Source organism: Bubalus kerabau, chromosome 11 (assembly GCF_029407905.1).
Source record: "Bubalus kerabau isolate K-KA32 ecotype Philippines breed swamp buffalo chromosome 11, PCC_UOA_SB_1v2, whole genome shotgun sequence".
NCBI classification, from domain to species: Eukaryota; Metazoa; Chordata; class Mammalia; order Artiodactyla; family Bovidae; genus Bubalus; species Bubalus kerabau.
Window position 1 is genome coordinate 77,813,692 of NC_073634.1, and position 24,438 is coordinate 77,838,129.

The 24,438-nt window shown below is 39.2% G+C and overlaps 2 protein-coding genes across 5 annotated transcripts in view; one reads left to right on the top strand and one right to left on the bottom strand.

Moving 5' to 3' along the window:
* The window catches only part of FAM228B (family with sequence similarity 228 member B), a 43,873-nt gene that overhangs the window by 11,040 nt on the left and 8,395 nt on the right, over positions 1-24,438 (bottom strand). For 2 of the 3 annotated variants that reach the window (XM_055540803.1, XM_055540804.1), the window contains exons 1-5: positions 16,440-16,576; positions 15,735-15,862; positions 8,521-8,589; positions 5,424-5,615; positions 4,626-4,706 (exon numbers count right to left, since the gene is read on the bottom strand). In XM_055540803.1, the coding sequence (XP_055396778.1) occupies positions 4,626-4,706; positions 5,424-5,615; positions 8,521-8,589; positions 15,735-15,830 (438 nt within the window). In that variant the 5' untranslated portion in view covers positions 15,831-15,862; positions 16,440-16,576. Of the gene's footprint in view, positions 1-4,625; positions 4,707-5,423; positions 5,616-8,520; positions 8,590-15,734; positions 15,863-16,439; positions 16,577-24,438 lie in introns of those variants that run through there. The other variant, XM_055540805.1, reaches the window with a different exon arrangement.
* On the top strand, positions 16,732-21,474 carry PFN4 (profilin family member 4). Of its 2 annotated transcripts, none has more exons than XM_055540808.1 (5): positions 16,732-16,824; positions 17,947-18,076; positions 18,636-18,773; positions 19,573-19,678; positions 20,553-21,474. In XM_055540808.1, exons 2-5 carry the CDS (start codon positions 17,960-17,962, stop codon positions 20,579-20,581), a joined length of 390 nt encoding a protein of 129 aa, XP_055396783.1. In that variant the 5' UTR covers positions 16,732-16,824; positions 17,947-17,959; the 3' UTR covers positions 20,582-21,474. The 2 variants fall into 2 exon arrangements, with proteins under 2 accessions (XP_055396783.1, XP_055396781.1); XM_055540806.1 differs by lacking the exon at positions 16,732-16,824 and adding an exon at positions 16,889-17,408.

Here is a 24,438-nt window from a genome sequence, read left to right on the forward strand (position 1 = left end):
CATTTCATCACACAGAGTATTAAAAAGGCCAAGATCTGAGGTGAGGAGGGATAAATCAGGAGTTTGGGATTAGCAGATACAAACTGCTAGATAAAAAACAGATAAACAATAGGGTTGTGCTACACAGCAAAGGGAACTATATTCAGTATCTTGTAATAAACTATAATGGAAAAGAATCTGAAAAAGAATATATATATATATAAATCGCTTTGCCATATACCAGGAACTAATATATAACATTGTAAACCAACTGAACTTCAATTTTAAAAAAGTGGGGGTAAGACTTCAGTTCAGTTCAGTTCAGTCGCTCAGTCGTGTCCGACTCTTTGCGACCCCATGAATTGCAGCACGCCAGGCTTCCCTGTCCATCATATACTCCTGGAGTTCACTCAGAATCACGTCCATCGAGTCAGTGATGCCATCCAGCCATCTCATCCTCTGTCGTCCCCTTCTCCTCCTGCCCCCAATCCCTCCCAGCATCAGAGTCTTTTCCAATGAGTCAACTCTTCGCATGAGGTGGCCAAAGTACTAGAGTTTCAACTTCAGCATCATTCCCTCCAAGACTTAATAAAATTAATAATGTTTACTGTTTGATCAAGGACATTCTTAAGTGAAACTGAATTGTTTTTTTACTGTGAGTGCATGACAGTAAAGAATATGACTACTAGTTTAATTTGTGACACCAACTTAAGTAGTTCTAAGGTCCTAGCTGTTTTACCCAACACTGTTTTTGCACCATCAGTGCAAATGTCAACATAATGGGAAAAAGCTGGTAATATTTAGCACTATTATGAAAAGTTTTGGCCTAATGGACCCCCTAAAAGGGTTTCGGGGCTATCAAAGTTCTTGTACATCACTTTGAGAACTGCTGATATAACCTCAAATTGATCAGCTTATCTTAAGAGGTCACCTATCGGCTTCATTTAGAAAGTCATCATGGTGAAATAACAAAAGGAAATTTTGGTATCAGGAAGATCCGGTTTCAAATCCCAATTCTCACCCTTACTAGCTATGTTACTAGTTAATATGTCTAAGGATCTACCTCTAAACTCACAATTTAACTCTGACCTATAGACAGTAGCATCTATATATACCCCAATTTGGGCAACAATTTAAAGATCTGCTTTGCCCTGCAAATGCCAGCAGGGCACATCTATGATTCAAGGTAGGCTTTTTGTCTTATTTTGTTTAATGATATCCACTACTAGCAAAAATGTGAAAAAAAGTAGATTCTCTGGAAGTGTTAGTCACTCAGCTGTGTCTGACTGTTTGTGACCCCATGGACTGTAGCCCACCAGGCTCCTCTGTCCATGGAACTCATACTGGAGTGCGTATCCATTGCTTTCTCCAGGGGATCATCCTGACCCAGGGATTGAACCCAAGTCTCCCACATTGCAGGCAGACTCTTTACCGACTAAGTCACCAGGGAAGCCCAAATTCTCTGGAGGGGGTGCAAATTATGTAACCATTCTGGAGGACAATTTCATGATATGAATCAAAATCACATATAACTTTTAACTCAGCAATTCTACTACCAGCACCTTATCCTAAGGAAAAAATTAAGAAATAAATAGTTAAAGGGATGTTCATAATACCATTGTTTATAACAGCAATAGGTCAAAAACAATCCAGAGGTTCAAAATACGGAATATTAAAAAAAAAAAAGATGGTATAGCAAAATTGTGTATGAGTTTAGAAATACACTTGTACTCCGATATTGACAGCTGTGCAAGCTTCTGGACAGATCACAGCCTTGTTGTGGCGAAGGGGCTTGCATAACTCAGTGAAGCTATGAGCCATGCTGTGCAGGGCCACCTAAGATGGACCACAGTGGAGAGTTCTGACAAAACGTGGCCCACTGGAGGAGGGAATGGCAAACCACCGCAGTATTCTTGCAACAAGAACCCCATGAACAGTAAGAAAAGGAAAAAAAGTATGACACCAGAAGATAAGCCCCCCAGGTTGGAAGGTGTCCAATATGCTACTAAGGAAGAACAGAGGGTAATTACTAATAGCTCCAGAAAGAATGAAACAGCTGGGCCAAAGTGGAAACGCTGGGTTGCAGATGTGTCTGGTGGTGAAAGTAAAGTCTGATGCTGTAAAGAACAATATTGCATAGGAACCTGGAATGTTAGGTCTGATGAATCAAAGTAAATTGGATGTGGTCAAGCAGGAGATGACAAGAGTGAATATCCACATCTTAGGAATCAATGGGCAAACTTAATTCAGATGACCATTATATCTACTGCTGTCAACAAGAATCCCTTAGAAGAAATGGAGTAGTCCTCACAGTCAACAATAGAGTCCAAAAAGGAATACTTGGGTGCAATCTCAAAAATGACAGAATGATTTCAGTTCGTTTCCAAGGCAAGCCATTCAACATCACAGTAGTCCAAGTCTATGCCCCAACCACTGATGTCAAAGAAGCTGAAGTTGATTGGTTCTATGAAGACCTACAAGACCTTATAGAACTAATACCAAAAAAAAGATGTCCTTTTCATCATAGGGGATTGGAATGCAAAAATAGGAAGTGGTTGTCTGAGGATGCTTTATAAATAGCTGAGCAAAGAACAGAAGTGAAAGGCAAGGGAGAAAGGGAAAGATATACCCAACTGAATGCAGAGTTCCAGAGAATAGCAAGGAGAGATAAGAAGGCTTACTTAAATGGACAGTGCAAAGAAGTAGAGGAAAACAACAGAATGGGAAAGGCTAGAGATCTCTTCAAGAAAACTGGAGATATCAAGGGAACATTTCATGCAAGGATGGGCATGACAAAGAACAGAAATGGTAAAGACCTAACAGAAGAAGAGATTAAAAAGAGGTGGCAAGAATACACAGAACTCTACAAAAAAAAGGTCTTAATGACCCAGATAACCATGATGGTGCGGTCACTCACCTAGAGCCTGACATCCTAGAGTGTGAAGTCAAGTGGGCCTTAGGAAGATTACTACAGACAAGTCTAGTGGAGGTGATGGAATTCCAGTTGAGCTATTTGAAATCCAAAAAGATAATTCTGTTAAAGTGCTGCACTCAATGTGTTAGCAAATTTGGAAAACTCAGCAGTGGCCACAGGACTAGAAAAGGTTAGTTTTCATTCCAATCCCAAAGAAGAGAAGTACCAAAGAATGTACAAACTAGTACACAATTGTGCTCATTTCACATGCTAGTAAGGTTATGCTCAAAATCCTTCAAGCTAGGCTTCAGTGGTACATGAACCAAGAACTTCCAGATGTACAAGCAGGGTTTAGAAAAGGCAGAGGAACCAGAGATCAAATTGCCAACATTCGCTGGACCACAGAGAAAGCAAGGGAATTCTAGAAAAACATCTACTCCTGCTTCATTGACTACGCTAGTGCCTTTGTCTGTGTGGATCACAACAAACTGGAAAATTCTTAAACAGAGGGGAATACCAGACTACCTAACCTATCTCCTGAGAAACCTGTATGTGGGTCAAGAAGCAACAGTTAGAACCCGACATGGAACAATGGACTGGTTCAAAATTGGGAAAGGAGTACAACAAGGTTATATATTGTCACCTTGTTTATTTAACTTCTGTTATGGCCAACCTAAACAGCATATTAAAAGGCAGAGACATTACTTTGCCAACAAAGGCCTGTCTCGTCAAGGCTATGGTTTTTCCAGTAGTCATGTATGGATGTGAGAATTGGACTATAAAGAAAGCTGAACACTGATGAGTTGATACTTTTGAACTGTGGTGTTGGAGAAGACTCTTGAGAGTCCCTTGGACTGCAAGGAGATCCAACCAGTCCATCCTAATGGAGATCAGTCCTGAGTGTTCATTGGAAGGACTGATGTTGAAGCTGAAACTACAATACTTTGGCCACCTGGTGCAAACAGCTGACTCATTTGAAAAGCCCCTGATGCTGGGAAAGACTGAAGGCAGGAGGAGAAGGGGACGACAGAGGATGAGATGGTTGGATGGCATCACCGACCCAATGGACATGAGTTTGAGTAGACTCCGGGAGTTGGTGATGGACAAGGAGGCCTGGCGTGCTGTGGTCCATGGGGTTGCGAAGAGTTGGACACGACTGAGCGACTTAACTGAACTGAACTGATGCAGAGTACATCATGTGAAATGCCAGGCTGGATGAATCACAAGCTGGAATCAAGATTGCCAGGAGAAATATCAACAACCTCAGATATGAAGACAATACTACTCTAATGGCAGGAAGCGAAGAGGAACTAAAGAGCCTCTTGATGAGGGTGAAAGAGGAAAGTGAAAAAGCTGGCTTAAAACTCAACATACAAAAAAAAAACTAAGGTCATGGTATCCAGTCCCATCACTTTATAGCAAATAGATGGGGAAAAAGTAGAAACAATGACAGATTTTATTTTCTTGGGCCCCAAAATCACTGAGGATGGTGACTGCAGCCATGAAATTAAGACACTTGCTTGTTAGAAGAAAAGCTGTGGCAAACCTAGACAGCATATTAAAAAGCAGAGACATCATTTTGCTGACAAAGGTCCATATAGTCAAAGCTGTGGAGATGGGACATGATTAAGATGTTACAGCATTCACAGGGAATCACTGAAGGACTACTTACATATTAAGACTGTTCAAAAACATAAACCACATAATACCAAAGTTAAAATTAAAAATCTACCTTCAGAAAATTTGGGTCCTCTTTGTTCATGTAAAAAGGATCATACTCTTTCTGATCATAATGCTCTATAAATGCATTTCCCTGTAGGAAGGAACCACACATAAGAATAAGAGGTGCACGATTAATTTTGAACATAACAAGATTCAAGAGTCAAATACACAGTTCTACTGTTATGCTTTAAAATGGTATCAATGACAAATGCAAATGGAATGGGAAGACCAAACTGGATTTATGTAAGTAATAATAATGTATAATTATACATTATAATGTATAATTATACAAAAAATATAATAAATAATGTATCTAAGTAATAAATATCATAGTGATAGAAGGAATCTAATTAAAATTTGTAAGATTTTAATAAAAGGTATTAGAACACTAAAAGATTTAGGAATTTGTTTTTAGATACTCACTAGTCAAACATCTCAGCTCTCTTTTAAATGCCAGAAAAACAGAAATATTTTATAGACTTGTAAAATCAAGCTCCAGAATTAAAAAAAAACAAAACACATATCTTGAACCTAGACTCCAAATTTTTTAACTGGTATAGAAAATTAACAATTACATACAGAAAAAAAAAAGAAAAATGATTCTAATGTTCACGTTTAAATACAGATCTAACCCTTTACCTCCATCCTTTCCACATGCCCTGGATTTAAGAATAATGTATGCTATGATAGAGTATAGATTATACATAAACAGAGTTGGCAAGGGTAGGCTGTTTGGATGATTATAAATAAAAAAAGATAATTACAGTTTTTGAGCAACTGAAAAAAATAACAAATGAATCCTTAGTACCTTTTTATTTACATATTTTAAAAAACCATCTAATTCTTCTTGTCTCCTTTTTTTAATCTTCTTATATGAAGTAACTTTTTCTATAATTTTATTCTGGAGAGGATCTGCCACATGGTCAACCCATCTTTTATACAATATCTCTTTTCTTCTTGCATTTAGGAAGTCATAATGTTTTAAAGACTTATCTAATTCCTGGTAAACAGTGATAGGAAAGACAAATATATTATCTTAACGTTTTCTTGTTCCAAAATTTAAATTTAATTTATATTCATAAGAATAATCCACAAAAGCACCCATTAATTAAATCACTACATTGGCTTCTAATGTGTGACACACACAATACTGGAAACAAAGAATACATGAATAAATTAGATAATATACCTGCTCTCCCTGGAAGACAGACTACAAAACAGATCTACGAAACAATGGCAGGAGGGACAATGTAGCAAGAGATACATGGGGCTCAGTGTTCACTGCATCATCACAGTAGCCAAGAGGTGGCAATAACTTCAGTGTCCATCAACAGATGAAAGTATAAACAAAATGTGATATATACATATAATGGAATATTATACAACTATAAGAAGGAGTGAAATTCTGACACATGCTACAACATGGATGAACCTTAAAAACAATATACTAACTGAAATATGCCAGACACAAAAGGACAAATAGTTTAGGATCCCACTTATATGAAATAACTAGATTAGGCAAACTCAGAGAGACAGAAAATAAACCAGAGGCCACCAGAGTCTTGCAAAAGAAGGGATGGGGAGTTACTGCTTAACAAGTACAAAGTTTTGTTTGGGGTGATGAAAAAGTTTTAGAAATAGATAATGGTGACAGTTGTACAACATATCAACGTAATTAATGTCACTGAATTATACATTCAGAAATGGTTTAAAAAGCAAATTTTATGTTATATGTATTTTACCACAATAGAAAAATAATCAACTTTTTTCTTCTTTTGGTCACACTGTGCAGCATGCAGGATCTTAGTTAGTTCCCCAACCAGGGATAAAGCCCATGTCCCCTGCATTGAGAGTATGGAATCTTAACCACTGGGCCATCATGAGAGTCCCAAAAAAATTTTAAAAGATTTCCAAATTGGTAGACACTTGGGATAGATCTTAAAGAACAGAGTTATTTTCGACTGCCCTGGCCATCCAGTGGTTAAGACTCTGCACTTCTTCTGTAGTGGGGCGTATGTCCAGTCCCTGGGCAGGGAACTAAGATCCCATAAGCTGCTCACTGTGGCCAGGAAAAAAAAGACACGAGTGAAAAGGCCGAACTGTAGCACAACCTGGTACAAATGGCAAGTAGCCTGCAAAGAAAATGCCTAAATCAGGCTATAAAACTAAATCATTCTCAACAAAACTTCTCATACACCTTTCACCTAGCAAATGAAATCATGTGATTACTAGGATCAACAACATGAAATTTAAAATGAAAAAAATAAAGTACTAAATACCCTGAGACTTTTCCAGGTAATATCCCTCCCTAACTTCAGGTCATAGCACATCTCTACCATTCTCAGTGAATAATTCCTTTCCTTTTTAAACAACTTCAAAGAATATTCTTAAAAACAAAAATAGGCTGCCCACTCCAGAGTTTAGTACACATCACATGAACATTCATCTTGTCTTATAATTAAGCCCATCCTGCTACAGTTAAAGCCTTGTTCTTTTTTTTTTTTTTAGTCTTTTTTTATTTGATTAATGTTACATTTATTAATATGATACAGTAACATTATATATTGTTATTTTTTAAAACTTAATTTGACAACCAGGAGTCTAATGATTTTGTATTAAACAGCTTCTTACCCAGAATGGCACAATGTATAATATTTTCTAGTATTTTTAATGCAACTTTGCTTTGTTTTTTTTTTTGTTTTTTTTTTAAATTTTATTTTATTTTTAAACTTTACATAACTGTATTAGTTTTGCCAAATATCAAAATGAATCCACCACAGGTATATATGTGTTCCCCATCCTGAACCCTCCTCCCTCCTCCCTCCCCATTCCATCCCTCTGGGTCGTCCCAGTGCACCAGCCCCAAGCATCCAGTATCGTGCATCGAACCTGGACTGGCAACTCATTTCATACATGATATTTTACATGTTTCAATGCCATTCTCCCAAATCTTCCCACCCTCTCCCTCTCCCACAGAGTCCATAAGACTGTTCGATACATCAGTGTCTCTTTTGCTGTCTCGTACACAGGGTTATTGTTACCATCTTTCTAAATTCCATATATATGCGTTAGTATACTGTATTGGTGTTTTTCTTTCTGGCTTACTTCACTCTGTATAATAGGCTCCAGTTTCATCCACCTCATTAGAACTGATTCAAATGTATTCTTTTTAATGGCTGAATAATACTCCATTGTGTATATGTACCACAGCTTTCTTATCCATTCATCTGTTGATGGACATCTAGGTTGCTTCCATGTCCTGGCTATTATAAACAGTGCTGCAATGAACATTGGGGTACACGTGTCTCTTTCCCTTCTGGTTTCCTCAGTGTGTATGCCCAGCAGTGGGATTGCTGGATCATAAGGCAGGTCTATTTCCAGTTTTTTAAGGAATCTCCACACTGTTCTCCATAGTGGCTGTACTAGTTTGCATTCCCACCAACAGTGTAAGAGGGTTCCCTTTTCTCCACACCCTCTCCAGCATTTATTACTTGTAGACTTTTGGATCGCAGCCATTCTGACTGGCGTGAAATGGTACCTCATAGTGGTTTTGATTTGAAGCCTTGTTATTACCTAGGTATTCCTGAGTAATAATTCATCAATGTGTTCCAATAACAGCTCTTAAAAATAGACAGGGATTCCTAGAGGTCCCACTAAAATACAGAAACAACTGAATAGGAGGAAACTTTTATAAGGTATCTATAAAAGAATCCCCAAAAAGTACAGAAAGTGAAGAAGTAAATTAAAGCAACCTCAGAGCTCTTTAAGGTCAATCCTAAAGGCTAAGGAGTGTTTCCATTATTTTCTATATTTTCTAAAATTTTTATAATGACATGGCACTACATCTAAAATAGAAAAACAAAATTTAATTTTTAACTGAGACACATTTTGTAGCCAATTCTTACCTTAATTATATAATTTTCTCTATATAATATTGATTGAATAGCTGCATCAACATCTTCCTTAGCTAATACCTAAAATGATAGAATAAAATTTTGAAAATCAAGTGTTAAAAATTAAATTATTAATACTACCTAGATTAATAATATTTTATGTGACCTATATATCCCTGGGAAGTTCTCTGTAAATCCCAATTTTTCTACCTCAAATCATATCATCAAGTACTTTGTAAAGAGTATTTGAATCTTTCTACTCTCAGCTACATTTTACTCTAGGGAAAAAAAAAATAACTCAGATCACAGACATTTTGATTCCCAACATGGTCAAATGACTTGCCCAAAGTCACATGGTACCCATCTTTTTTCACATCCTATAAATGATACAATCAGGCCTCTAATGGAATTCATTTACTCATTAATGAATTTTATTTGATTATACTTAGTCATTTATGGGCTTCCCTGGTGGCTCAGTGGCAAAGAATCTGCCTGTAGTGAGTGAACTCACATCTGCCAGGAGATGTGAGTTAAATCCCTGGGTTGGGAAGATTCTCCTGGAGAAGGAAATGACAACCCACTCCAGTATTCTCGTCTGGAAAATCCCATGGACAGCGGAGCCTTGCAGGCTGCAGTCCATGTGGTCACAAAAGAGTTGGACACAACTTAGCAAATAAACAACAACCCTAGTCATTATAGCTATCAAATATTGATACTTTTTATGAACAAGCCACATTCTCAATATTTTAAGCCAACACAATCTTCCGGAAGTAGTTCATAAAATCAAGTTTTTCCATTTTCATAACAAATCTTCCTCAATTAAACATCCGCCGGAAAATGCAAGAGGCTGATATCTAACATACATGTGGATGTAATTAAAGATACCAAATTATACAGTTACTAATGGCTAAAAAGAGCAAATTTTATGCTATAATATTTCTGCAAGGGAAAAAACGATTAATAATAAAAGAGTCCGAAGGTGGGAGACATTTGGGGTGACCTCTGAAATCCTCTCATAATTACACACACAAAAAATAAATATTCTCAAATGACCTGTCATTGGAATTAGTTGTCTTCAGTTCCACTATCTGTATTTTCCAGAAAGAAAGAAGAAAGAAAGTTAGTCACTCAGTCGTGTCCAACTCTTTGTGACCCCATGGACTGTAGCCCCCCAGGCTCCTCTGTCCATGGAATTCTCCAGGTAAGAATACTGGAGTGGGTTGCCATTTCCGTCTCCAGGGGATCTTCCCGACCTAGGGATTGAACCCAGGTCTCCTGCATTGTAGACAGGCTCTTTACCAACTGAGCCACCAGGGAAATCCCTGAAATTTTCCACAACAGATTAATAAAATCTTAAAATCTAAGAACTCCTCCCCATTAACACACAAGGAAAGTAAGGCTTATCAGAGGTAAACAACAACCAGAAGCCTAGAAAATCCTGCACTGAGCCCAGAATTCAAACTCAAATGTGTCTAACTCCAAATTCATTTTTTGTCCTTTCTGCCTCACAGAGTTGCTATTTCTAGCAAATCTATTGTTCTCAAAACCAAGATGAGTACCAATATATTAAAACAATCACCTGAAGACATTGAAGACTAAGCCAGAGCAGGAAGAAACTAAAGGGGAGTCAACACTTGGAAAAACAGAATAGCACTGGAAAAGTTTTCAGTTTTTTATGGACTTTTGTCTAACAGCAGGCATCAATCATAGCTAAAGGAGGTGGCTCAAATGCAGATAAAGATACACAGTTTTACAGATTCCAGAATTAGAAGACAAGAGTTCAGGGCAACCATAGCAGCAAGAAAGTGAAAGGAGAAATGCCTGAAAGGAGAAAGCCATGGACGGAACGCCACCAATTCTGCAGACCAAATTTCTAGTAGACCCTTGAACTACATATGCACACAATAAAAACTCCATGCAGCCCAGCTACAGCTAAAAAAAATTAAACAGTGATTTCATTTGCTGCCAACTGCAGGAGAAACAAAGTTTAGAGTTCATGTTCAGCCAAGTAAACTGTCTGCTAAAACAAAAGTTCAATATTAATCAGAGGAACATGACAGATTCCAGACCCTTTGCAATATAGCATTCATAATGTTCAAAATCACTAAACAGCAAAATGTGACCCATAGTTCAAAAAGAAATACCATCTAATGGAAATCAACTGTGAGATGGCCCATATGTTGAAATGAGCAGATAAGGATTTTAGGTCAACTATTATAGCTATGTTTAAGAAGTTAAAGGAAAATATGCTCCTAATGAATAGAAAAATGTCAGTAGAAAAAGAATGAAAAATAAACAAGTGAAAAATATTGTTCTTAAAAAAAAAAAACTTAAATGACTTAATAGCAGACTGAAGATGACTTTAAAAGAGTCAATGAACTTGAATTCAAATCATTAGAATTTATCCAGTCTGAAAAACAGAAAGAAATAAGACTGGAAAATGAATAAAGTTGCAGTGAGTTATGAGACAACAGCAAAAAGTTCGACAAGTTGATAACTGGAATTCTAAATAAATAATGGCTGGGATGAAAACCACTACTTTCAGAATAGTAGGGAACAGATTTACCCTCTTAACTTAAAAAATATAGTGAAAGACACTGGCTATCAGGCTATGAAGGACAGTGGCCCCTGAGATACAGAAAACAAGGTAAATTCTAAAATAGCTCATTAGTGCCTGGAGAGGATTTCCAGACTGTGGTGCAGAGAGGAGGAAGTGACTGAAGTGAGGAAGGGCGTTGGGAGTCTGGGAAGGCTACAGTTCATAGAGCACAGTACCAGAGGGAAGAAAGTCACACAGAGAAAGAGTTTGGGGGATCTGCAGATAATTAGATCTGTAGAGCGTCCCCCTTGAGACTTCAGGTGAATGCTGAACACTGTATGCTGTGCTGTGCTGCTGTGTTGTGCTTAGTCGCTCAGTTGTGTCTCTTTGCAACCTCATGGCCTGTAGCCCCCCAGGTTCCTCTGTCCATGGGATTCTCCAGGCAAGAAGACTGTAGTGGGTTGCCATGCCCTCCTCCAGGGGATCTTCCCAACCCAGGGACTGAACCCAGGTCTCCCAGATTGCAGGTGAATTCTTTACCTTCTGAGCCACCAGGGAAGCCCTGACCACTGTAAGCTTGTGGGGAAACTACCCAAAGAAACACTGTGCAAAGAAGTACCTGAAAGGATTAGGGAAACAATCCCTAGAGGTCACAAACCCCAGGAGTTATTCCTCTTAACAATCAGCCAGAGTGAAAAACTTTATGGTATGCAAAGCATAGAGTTAAAACTAGCCACACACGAAATGCCACTGCAGTTCTACCTAACAAAGCTTGGTGGCAAGACATTAAAAAAAAAACAAAACAGATTGTGTCTGAGTAACTTAACTGCATCCCAGAACAAATCTAAGAGCATTTACTGAAAATAAAAAATACCTAGCACTCAACAAAAAAAATTCACAATGCCTGGTATCCAATTTAAAAAATCACCAAGCATACAAAGAAGCAGAAAAATTTGACTAATAATGAAAAGAAGAATCAATCAAAACTACCCCAGAGGGCTTCCCCGGTGGCCCAGTGGTTGAGAGTCTGTCTTGCAAAGCAGGGGACACAAGTTGATCCCTGGTCTGGAAACACTCCACTGCTGCAGGGCAACTAAGCCCATAGGCCACTACTAAAGCCCACAGGCCCTAGAGACCATGCTCTGCAACAAGAGAAGCCATCACAATAAGAAACCCACGCACCACAACTAAAAAGTAGCCTCCACTTGCTGCAACTAGAAAAAGTCCCGGTAGAGCAACAAGGACTCAGGGAAGCCAAAAATAAATAAGTAAATAAAACTTTTAAAATAAATAAAATAAAATTTTTAAAAAATAAGTAAAAATAAAAACTACCTTAGAAATGACACAGATAATATAATTATTAGACCAAGACATTAAAATAGTTCATAAGTTCAAAATTGAAAAAGGCTGACTCCAAATTGGAACCAACTGGTTTCAAACTAGGAAAGGAGTATATCAAGCCTATTGTCACCTTACTTATTTAACTTATATACAGAGAACATTATGCGAAATGCCCAACTGGATGAAGCACAAGCTGGAATAAAGATTGCAGGAAGAAATATCAGTAACCTCAGATATGCAGATGACACCACCTGTATGGCAGAAAGTGAAGAAGAACTAAAGAGCTTGTTGATGGAAGTGAAAGAGGAGAGCGGAAAAGGTGGCTTAAAGCTCAACATTCAAAAAATGAAGATCATGGCATCCGGTCCCATCACTTCATGGCAAATAGATGGAGAAACAATGGTAACAGTGACAGACTTTATTTTCCTGGGCTCCAAAATGACTGCAGATGGTGACTGCAGACATGAAATTAAAAGACCCTTGCTCCCTGGAAGAAAAGCTATGACAAACCTAGACAGCATATTAAAAAGCAAAGACATTACTTTACCGACAGAGGTCTGTATAGTCAAAGCTATGGTTTTTCCAGTAGTCATCTATGGATGTGAGAGCTGGACTATAAAGAAAGCTGAGCTCCAAAGAATTAATGCTTTTCAACTGTGGTGTTGGAGAAGACTCTTAGAGTCCCTTGGACTCTAAGGAGATTAAACCAGTCAAGCCTAAAGGAAATCAGTCCTGAATATTCATTGGAAGGACTGATGCTGAAGCTGAAACTCCAATACTTGGCCACCTGATGCAAAGAACTGACTCATTAGAAAAGACCCTGATGCTGGGAAAGATTGAAGGCAGGAGAAGAATGGGACGACAGAGGATGAGATGGTTGGATGGCATTACCGAATCGATGGACATGAGTTTGAGCAAGCTCTGGGAGTTGGTGATAGACAAGGAAGCCTGGAGTGCTGCAGTCCATGGGGTTGTAAAGAGTCAGACACGACTGAGCAACTGAACTGAAGTAAGTTTAGGAAACTAGAAGAAACAGCAGACATTTTGACACAGGGAAGAGTTTTTAAAAGACCTCCTACAAACTTTAAGGATGAAAACTATAATGTCTGAAATGAAAAATACACAGACAAGCTTAACAGTGGACTGGCTATTCCAAAAGTAAAGATTAGTAAACAAAATCATAAGAACATAAGCTGTCCAAAATGAAACGCAGGAGGGAAAAGTCTGAAAAAAATTAACAGGTAATCAGAGGGCTATGGGATAGATGAGATAGCTTTCAAGCAGGTGATTAAAAGTATAATTTTATTTTCCAAAAGGAGAGGGGTAGGATAGAAAAATATTTGAAGAGGGAATGGCTGAGAGTTTTCCAAATGTGTTGGGAACTATATGCCCACTGATACCAGAGGTTCAGTGAACTCTAAACAATAGAGAAATTGGAAACTTCATGTGTTGCTGATGAGAATGTAAAATAGTACAGTCACTGTGGGAAGCAGGCAATTCCTCAAAAAGTTAAACACAGAATTACCATATGACCTAAGCAATTCCATTCCTAGATTACACATCCCAAGACAACTGAAAACATATGTTCACACAAAAACTTGTATACAAATGTTCATAGCACCATTATTCATAATAGTCAAAAAGTAGAAAAAAATTTGAATGCCCATCGACTGATGGCATCCATATATTGGAGTATCATCTTGCCATAAAAAGGAAAGAAGTAGTGATACATGCTACAACATGGATGAACCTTGAAAACAGTATGGTAAGTGAAAGTAGCCAGACACAAAGGACAACATACTATATGATTCCATTTGTATACAAGGTCCAAAATAGACAAATCTGAGAGAAAGCAGATTAGCAGTTGCCAGAGAACAGGGGAGAAGGGAAAGGACAGTGACTGCTAAAGGGTACGACTTTCCTTTTTGGGGTGATGAAAATGTTCTGTAATTAGATAGTGAAAAGGAAATGGCAACCCACTCGTGTTCTTGCCTGGAGAATCCCAGGGGTGGCGGAGCCTGGTGGGCTGCCGTCTATGGGGTCGCACAGAGTTGGACACGACTGAAGCGACTTAGCAGCAGCAGCAGCAAGGGTTATACAATCTTGTGGATATGCCAAAAACTGCTGAGTTGTACACTTTAAGGTAGTGAATTTTATGGTATGTGAATTCTATCTCAATAATAAAAACAGTAAGATAAGAGATCAATTTAAAAATGCACAAAATATCTGAACAAACACTTCATCAATAAATATATATATATATACATGGCAAGTTAGACATGAAAAGATGCTCAATATCATTACTTATTAGGGAAATTAAAATTAAAAACACAATGAAATGCCACTCTACATCTTTTTTAGAATGTCTCAAATTAAAGACTACACACATACATACACACACAGACTGTAACCAAATGCTGGCTAGGATGTAAAACACTGGAACTCCCATACACTGCTGCTGCTGCTGCTAAGTTGCTTCAGTCGTGTCCGAGTCTGTGCTAGTGGAAATATAAAATAACTTTGGAAAACAGTTTGGCAGTTTTGTAAAATGTTAAATTTCATTTACCATATGACCTAAGCATTCCACAACCAGATATTTACCCAAGAGTAATGAAAACATATGTCCCTACAAAGATAGGTATGTGAATGTTTCTAACAGCTTTACTTGTAATAGCCAAAAACCGTTAATCCAAATATGCAACAATAGGATGTACAAACTAGGGTATATAGCATTCAATAGTAACAAAAAAGAATGAAGTATTGATACATGAAACAACATGGAATTACAAATTATACTAAGTGAAAGAAGCCACACAAAAATAATATATACCATAAGATTACATTTGTACAAAAAATTTAAATGCAAAATAAACTATAGTGATAGAAAGTGGAAAGGGAGGCACTTAAAAAGGGACACAATGAAGACACTTCAGGAGTATTGAATATGTTTGCTGTCTGGATTGTGGTGATGGTTTCAAATTTTACCAAACTGTATGCTTTAAATATATGCAATTCTTTATATATCAAGTATACCTTAATAAAGCTGTGTAGAAAAAAAAAAGAAAAAATCTAAAAGAAAACACCGACAACATATATAAATTTGGGTGATGTAGCTAAAGTAATGCTTCTGGAGAAACGTTGTAACTTTATTAAAAAGGTATGTAACAAATGACATTATTCCACCTTAAGAAATGGGAAAATGAAGAGCAAAGAAAATAGTTAATAGAAAGAACAGGATGATAAAGAGCAGAATGAAACAGAAAACAGAAAAATAATATATTTAGCACAAGCCACTTTTCAATGCAACTACCCAAGTATAAACTTTAAAATGCCATTACTATGATACCTCCATAAAAGAAAGTGGTTGTGGCTCCAACCATTCTCTTGAGCTCTTGAGCTTGGGAAGCTTGTCAGTTATCAGATCATTCTCATAACTTTTCATTGTGGTCCCAAATAAAAGATTCCCTAGAAAAACTAAAAAATTAGCTTCCTTAGTAAAGAGCATTCACGTGTATTTTCTCTTTAATTAATATTTGTGACCATAGATGGACATGAAACGGATTCTGAACATTAGACATCATGTTTTTCCTAAAGTGAGAGGGGACATTTGTATTCACAGGCCTTTTAAAAGTTAGCCAGAGAAGATTACTCCAATTGCAGTTCCCTTTTTTTCAGTCTGTCCACAAGCTTCTGCTGATGTCTTCCGAGCCTGCCTCCTTTAAGCAGAGGAGCTCCTTCTTGACCGACCAGCAGAGCCCCCTGAGAAGCCAGGCTTCCCACAACATTGCCCAATCGAGCCGGTGCAGCAATTCTCAGCCTGGCCTCAAGGAGGCGCGTGTGGAGCTTTCCGAAACTGCAGCTTTCCAAACGGGAAGGCTGCAGCTTTCTGGCTCCTGAAGCACACACAGGATGGGCCTCTTAGAGAGGGAAGGAAGGGCTTTTGAACAAAATTTGCTGGTCTTCAAGCTCTAAGAGGCCCAAACTCCTCCCCTCCCGCGCCCGCCGGTGCCTGAGAAGCTGTCATAAAGCCTGTGTCCCTGGTAGAACTTACATCACGCACGACCCCGCTCCTTCACCCCTACCGGTGAGCAAGGTGCGAGCGGCCTCCGCAGCGGAAAAGTTGAATGGCCGCGACTGGTACCTCAGCTTCCTTTAAAACTGGCAGAGCCTTCGGCTCCTCTGGATCACGCTAGAGCCAGACCCGACAGCCTACCGTGCCAGAGCGGTCGGCTGAGGCGGGAGAGCCCGCCGCACCTGCGGCCCAATGAGCTCGAGGCCGTCGCCTTGGTAGATGAGAACGTTCTGCGTCCAGTGATTCGATAGGAACCGCCCCCCACCCCACCCCGCCCCACGACTCCTCCGACGCGGCGACCCCTGCGTCCCTGAGCCGCGCGCAAGTGCACTCCCGCGACCGCGTCAGGCTGAGAGGGAACCTGGTAAGCAGTAGCGCCCGCGCCCGCGGGTAGACCCTGGTTTGCGGGCGAAGCTAGAGCGCTTCTCGGTGATGGGCAGCTGCCACAGCCAGTAGCTGGGCTAGTCGCCCTCTCGCCCCGCCTTCCCCTGCGTCCGTTGACGGCCGTCTGCGCCTCAAGCCCGGCCTCGGTGGAGCGTTGGGCTCCTTTTCCGAGGCTGCTGACTTCAGTGGGTCTGCCCGCGCCGCGCTTCCCTAAGCCCTCAGTGCCTCCTGTGTTTCTCCCCCTCAGACAACCAGACCGGATTTAAACCACCCCCCTGTCCCTCAGTAACTCCGCTCCAGGAAACTGTCGAGGGCCAAATCACCACGATGGGAGTGGCGGGCTAGGGACGCCTGCCGTTAGGATCTCTTGGAAGGACGAGTGTTTGTGGAACTCGTCCCCTATGAGCACCGTCCAAGAAGACTTGGAAACTTGTAGGAAAAATGTCGCTCTAGGTTCCATAAGGTGTTTCTGTGTGCTGTGCTTGGTCGCCCAGTCGTGTCCGACTCTTCGCGACCCCGTGGACTGTAGCCCGCCAGGCTCCTCTGTCCATACGGATTCTCCAGGCAAGTATACCGGAGTGGGTTGCCATGCCCTCCTCCAGGGGATCTTGCCAACCCAGGGATCGAACCCAGGTCTCCCGCATTGCAGGTGGATTCTTTACGTCTGAGCCACCAGGTGTTTTTAGCCCCTGAGGTATTGATCAGTGTCTATAGTTGGTGCTGATGCTAGTCAGAGGGAAAGGAACGTGAGGACTCAACGACTGCCATATCTCATTTACTCTTGTTTACTTCAGTAGTTCTCCATTTAGTCAGGTTTCTTGTTTTAATCCTAGGTGATTCTGATACAAACCATTGACATAGAAAAAATTATGAGCTGTGAATTTCCAAATTCAAAACCCTCTGTGTGAGCTGATTTTCTGTGATTCTGTTTTCCTCTTCTTAGTATTGGTGGGCACCAGATGGTGGACCATTTTCACTCTGCATCTTTTCAGTTAAAGCTGTTGATATTAAAGCTGTTCTCAATGTCTTGGGGACATCTTTTAAAAGACTTTTAAAAGCTAGCTAGAGCAGATGATTTCAACTGCAGTTCCCTTTTTTTCAGAACTGAGGGGAGCATGAGCCATTTGCAGAACTTACTGTTAGATACACTCCTGGGAACAAAGCATGTGGACAGCGCAGCCCTCATCAAACTCCAGGAGCGGAGCCTATGTGTAGCATCACCAGGATTTAGTGTAAGAAAAAAACAAGTTTGGCGTAAGAGTTTAAGTCTTTTTCTGTAAAAGGCCATGCTGCTGCTAAGTCGCTTCAGTCGTGTCCAACTCTGTGCGACCCCATAGACCGCAGCCCACTAGGCTCCCTCGTCCCTGGGATTCTCCAGGCAAGAATACTGGAGTGGGTTGCCATTTCCTTCTCCAATGCATGAAAGTGAAAAGTGAAAGTGAAGTTGCTCAGTCGTGTCCAACTCTTAGCGACCCCATGGACTGCAGCCTACCACGCTCCTCCGTCCATGGGATTTTCCAGGCAAGAGTACTGGAGTGGGGTGCCATTGCCTTCTCCGAAAAAGGCCATAGATAATACATAAAGGAAAGGGAGTGATAACATTCCAATAAAACTATGAATACTGAAATCTGAATTTCATGTATTTTTACATATTGCAAAAAAATTTTTTCAACTTTTTAAAAATGTAAAAACCATCGTTAGCTCACAGGCCTGTGTAAGAAAACTGGTAGTGGGTCAAATTTGGTCAGTTCCCCATCGTTTTCCGATTTCTAGTCTGTTTAACCTCTGCAGGTAATGCCCAGTGATGTCCGAACACTTGTAAATGGGTTTGCCAAGAACCCTTTGAAAACCAGAAGAGAAGGATTGTATTTCAAGGAGAAGGACTACAAATGTGTCCGGGCAGATGACTATTCTCTTTATGCCAAGAATGTGAGTGTTCAAGATGTGAAGACAACTGGTAAAAACTTTTGAGTTTGACTCCAAGTTCTCTATGCCTCTCCTGATCCTATCTTTAAAACAGACTAAGTGTGTTACCGCAGTGGCAGTATTTGAGATAGCCAGCAGTCTAGTGCCATGAAGGCATATGTTAAAGAAAGTACTAACAGAGCCTGGTTTTGGGAAACATTCATTCCGGATTTTATCAACTGAATCTTGCCTGAACTGTCTCTCTCCACTGCAATTCGTCTCTCATACTCGATATTATCCTTCTTTCAAAAAAGTGGTATTACTCTTGTGCTTAAAACAACTGTTGGTTCGCTGTTGCCTATAACAATTAAGGGGATGATAGTCGTATTTCTGGTTGCCCTGTATTATGGCTTAGGCACACTTCACCCACATTATACACTAAGTAACCTCATTTACAGATGAGGAAACTGAGGCTTAAGAAGGTTCAGTAACTCTTCCACAGTCACAGCAGCAAATGGAGGTGCTGGGATTCAAGCCCAGAGTGATCTAATTCCAAAATATATTTCCTTTCCATGACATCTGTTGTTCTCACAGGACAGGGAAATACTACAGTCAATTTGGGAGCTTTCTCAGAATACACATGCTGTTATTACAATAGTCTGAAACTTTTTAAGGAAACACAACTAAATTAGTGAAAAAAGTAAGATTATCCAAAAACAAACATGAATATGAAAGTCAGGAAATAGTGAAAAGTATGGCTGGAGGGTAACTGCTAGTCCTGTTGTTAAAACCAAGAGAAGAGCATTGTTTTATTTTTATCCAGGAAAACACTGGTGTGATTGTTGTGAAGACCCATCTGTATCTTCTGGTGGCAACTTACTCTGAAGGCATGTATCCTAGTGTCTGTGTGGAAGCCACAGAGAAGTTGGGTAAGTTTGTTCCCAATGCCTGTCTTTCTTTGCTGTGGTAGTAAAGTCTTCTGACTGCAAGTAATGCAGTCAAACCAGCTGAGTCACAGGAAAAATGGGCTCCAGGGACTGGAACACTGAATCCTTCTTTAGTCTTTCCTCCTAAGAGTGTCAGCTTTGTTACATCCCATTGCAAACTGCCTCCTTTCCTCATGGTGTCATGGTCAAGCCTTGCATCCTCTTAATTTCTTATAGAACCCTGATCTGACAAGTCTTAGATCATATTGTTTACCCTTATATCAGTCAGCTGGGGATAGGAGGTGGGAAGGGCAAGGTAAAAAAAATGCAAGAGATGTAGCTGCTGGGGGCCATTCTCTATAAAAGGGCCTTCTACAGAAAAAGAAATCACTATGAGCCAGGCAGCTGGCTTCTTGGTGTCTAGTGGATTCCCTTTCCATGCCTACGTTTTCGAATAAAGATCTAATGTAGAACTGGGAAATTATAGCTATGAGAGAAATTATATCTATGAGAGTTTTAATTGTATTTTTTATTACTTGTATTTTTCTCTGTCAAAAATTGTGCATAATTATAGAAATTTGGGGAAATATAATTTTTATTATGGAAGATTCTAGGAACATATAATAGACAATAGACATTGTCTCCCCAAACAGACAATGAACGCCTTGAACTCAGGGACTGGGTCTTAACTATCCAGTCATCCTTGTATCTCCAAGTACTTAACACAGTGCCTAGTATATGGTAGTCACTCATGAATTTTTATGGAATAAATGAATGAATCATAGTGTTATTATTGTGAATGAATCATGTTGTTATTATTTACTGTTCATCAGTAAATAATATGGTCAAATAGTAACCATATTCTGTTTTCTTTCAGGAGACTATCTAAGAAGAAAAGGGAATTAAGTCATCAGAGGACTATGAAAGATGGCTTTTATGATTTTGGAAGAAAATTATAGATCCTAAAGAAATAAATGCCTTATTTTGTGGTTTAAAAACACTAGGCAGAAGATACTGAAAAGGAAGAATGAATTAAGGAAGGAATTTTTCTTATTTCAAGAGGTCCTCTTTTTAAATTGGAATTATTTAATCCACTTTATCTTTTTTCTTTAGTGTTGTTCATTGGCATGAATGTGAGGCACTGATAGTTTCACAGAGCATATCTGTTGGAAAACTCCTCTATGAGTCTCTTGTATTCCCACAAATATTGTTGGATATGCCAAGAATGCAAGAATGACTGAATTTAAATCTCCAGTCCCTCTCCCCTCTCCAGAGATCAGCGGTTGGGGGACCAGGGACAAAGGCTAAAAATATTTATTATATCACTTCTGGTCTTAATGGCAAGGTTGTACCAGGTAAAAAGGTGGATATATCTTGCTATCTTAGCCAGATTAAGTATTAAACATTCAGTTCATCCCAATCATCCCATCTTGTCCAGAATCTTTGCTCACCATTTGGCTTTCCATGTAGCTCTATCTAGAGATTTTGGGGTCAGACCTCATGCCAATGATTTCTCCTTTTAAATTAGAACACTGACATCTGAGTTTTATAACTTAGTTATGTGGACTGTACACCTACTCTCCACATGCTGACAAACTGAGGTTTTGAGCCTGAAAGGCAGGTCTGATCTTGGATCAGTGATCTCTAAAGTACTGAAGCTATCATGAAGCCTCTTGGCTGCTCACATTTCCCAGACACACACACTGGACTGCTGAGTGTCAAGTGGAAGGCTTTTTCATAAACTTCATCAAGGCAAATGCCTCACTGTCTAGAGTCTTCCTATGTAGCATGGTCTAGTTGCTTCCACAATTCTTACCACAAAGTTCTGGTCAGGCTCAGCTACTCAGACCCACAAAAGGGACCCTTTGATGGCAGCTCCCTGTGGAGGTGCCTAGGGAGCAGGTGATGTCCTGAAACAGGAGTCTCCGAACAAGGAAACTTTTTGTCTTGATAATTCACAAAGACTTGAAATGGTACATACAGGCATGAATGTACTCAAGGGATTCATTTTTTCCCCCAGGTCCCCAAGTTCCATATGTACTTTCCTAAAATTTACCTGTTGTGATTGAGCAGTAATGCCAGTTCTCCCAGTATGCAAAAGAAAGGCCTACTCTCATCCAGCCCCAGTCCTACTGTAATACTTGGCTTGGAATGTAAGAACTGCAAGGTACCAAAGGAAAGGAAAAATCTCAATTATTTTTAAATGTAATGAGCTCTTCCATCCTGTATTGTAAAAAATACATCATATGTGAAGAAGAGTCCCATGAGAATAAATCAAAAAGTATCATTGAGAAATAGTGAAAATCTTTGTATCATAATTCATCCAGGAGAGAAAGACTCCTCATCTTATCCTCGTTTCTTAAAATACAGAAGCAAGACAGTTATCATAAGGACATGAAATAACATGATTACTTGAAAAATGAGAAACCTTTTCTGATAGAAATATGAGTTGGCCGATTAGTTTAACAATGGTGGCTGGCTTTGCCAATAAGAATGTCACAGATGTTGTTGATAAATGGGTTAAGTTTACAATGCCAAGATGTCAATTAAAATATATTTATTTTTTTAATTAGCTTATATTGGAGTATAGTTGATTTACAATGTTCCATTAGTTTCTGCTGTACATCAAAGTAAATCAGTTACACATATACATATAGCCACTCTTTTTTAGATTCTACTCCCAGATCATTACAGAGTATCAAGTAGAGTTCCCTGTGCTATACAGTAGATTCTTACTAGTTTTCTATTTTATACATAGTACTGTGTATATGTCAACCCCAATCTACCAGTTCATCCCTCCCCCTCAAATACAAACATATTTAGAAGGATTTGGTCCAAAGAATTGTCTTAGCAGAAAAGTGTATTGGAATTAACACTTTTACTTTCCACATCCTCCTGAATATATCAGTTTAAACAAGGGGCCTCTAAGAAATACAAGCAGAAATATTAATAATCATTTGATAAATCTTTGCAAAGCTTTGTTGGCAATAATCCCAGAAGCTGAGAACGACACATACGACTGGGTAACTAATCCCTTACAGGTTGAATGGTTTCCAAATCTTTGCTTTCAACAAAATTGAAGGAAGACTTAATTAAGTTGCCAGCTAATACATCACTGAAAAGAATTTTTGATGATAAATCCTTATATGGTTTTTATCATATAACTCAGAGATATTCAAATAATTGGCTGACATTCCTATAAAGAAATTTCTTTCCATTCTAATTTATGCAAATTAGATTTCTCAGAGCTTGTCCATAAAAATGAAAAAGATTAATGCTAAAACCAGTCTCATTCAACCAATAATTAATATTCATCCACAGATGACATAATTATTTGGAAAAATTCAACCCCACCAATAGTCCAATAAAAATTTTATATTCAATAATTATTAATATTTAAAATAATACTTTTACTTTGGCCACGCCATGCAGCCTGTGGGATTTTTATTTCCCTGACCAGGTATAGAACCTGGGACCTAAGCAGTGAGAGCAGAGAGTCCTAACCACTGGACTGAAAGGGACTTCCCCTAAAATAATACTCTAAATAACATAAAAGTAATTCAAAATAATGTTTTGATCAGCTGTGAACTAAGAATATTGTAATGATAAGTAAATCCAGAAGAAATTTAACATTTTATAGCCTTACAATCACAGAAAATTTTAAACTAATGTCAGGTTACATATATTTTGTTGCAGATAAGAATGATCAATAAAGCATAAAATATAGCAGGATATAATTTTTATGCAGAATGAAAATATAAGTATTGGGAAAAAATGAAATTTTAAAATTTCCAACTGTTAAAGAACTTGTTTGGGTACTTTTTAGTGGATGATTATAGTATCAAATTGCTCTAAAATCCAACTCCACTTGATACATTTAAAAGCCTGATATGAGTTTTAAATGTCAGTATTTATGACCAGAAATCATCTTTTGTACTACCTTAAATGTAAGATGAAAGATTTTAGATATCGACTTTAAAATATGGGGAACGCAGCTTTTAAAAATGCTTTTTGTCTATTGATGAAGACCACTGCCTGGAGTAAGAACTGTCTTGGGCCCTGAGTCATACAGATGGGTCCCCAGGAAGATGGCAGAGGCAGGTAACCAAACAGGCAGCCCCACCAAGCTGACTCCAAGCTCTTTCCTTTCCTAGGGCCTTCCTGAGTCTTTGCCCTCCAACCTCAAGGTGGAGTGCCCATGGAGAGAGGGGAGGAAGAGCCCAGACAAAGTCCTGTGGGCACAGAAGTTGGCATGGTATCCAGAGATGATCTGCCCCAGCTCCTCTAGACAAGGACCAGTTGTCATCACTGAGCTGATGGGCTGCCCAAGCTGGGCTTGGTTACCACAGAAGCTGCTGGTTTATGCAGAACCCTTCAGAGGACATCTGGGAGAGATTATGCCCTCACCCCCATTTAACTTTCAGGATGAGCAGCAGCAGCAGCTGTACCCTCACATCAGCTGGGTTTCTGGGACACATGCTTCCACCTCATTCCTAACACAGATCTTGCTTGTTCTGCTAAAACATGAACCTGTGGGGAGTCCCTCTAAGGCCAGAGATGTGGACTGTGGAATACTGCCGCAGCAACCAGTCATCTAAAATTTACCACCCAATTCCACAACTTATATTTTGACAAAAAGGGGCTGCAGCAGGGATGTTTTAAGGAAAATCAACCTGTTTTTGTGGGTTCCAGCAGAGCTCTCTATTGACCCTTTGGGAGGTTAGTGTCCTCAGAGACGGACAATTAACATATTTTCATAAGGC

Bases quoted from the DNA above. Each gene is read 5' to 3' on its own strand.
- PFN4 (XM_055540808.1), top strand. From the start codon at position 17,960: ATGAGCCATTTGCAGAACTTACTGTTAGATACACTCCTGGGAACAAAG. The intron at 18,077-18,635 runs GTAAGAAAAAAA...TAACCTCTGCAG, and splicing joins TAGCATCACCAGGATTTAGT to GTAATGCCCAGTGATGTCCG. The intron at 19,679-20,552 runs GTAAGTTTGTTC...GTTTTCTTTCAG, and splicing joins GGAAGCCACAGAGAAGTTGG to GAGACTATCTAAGAAGAAAA.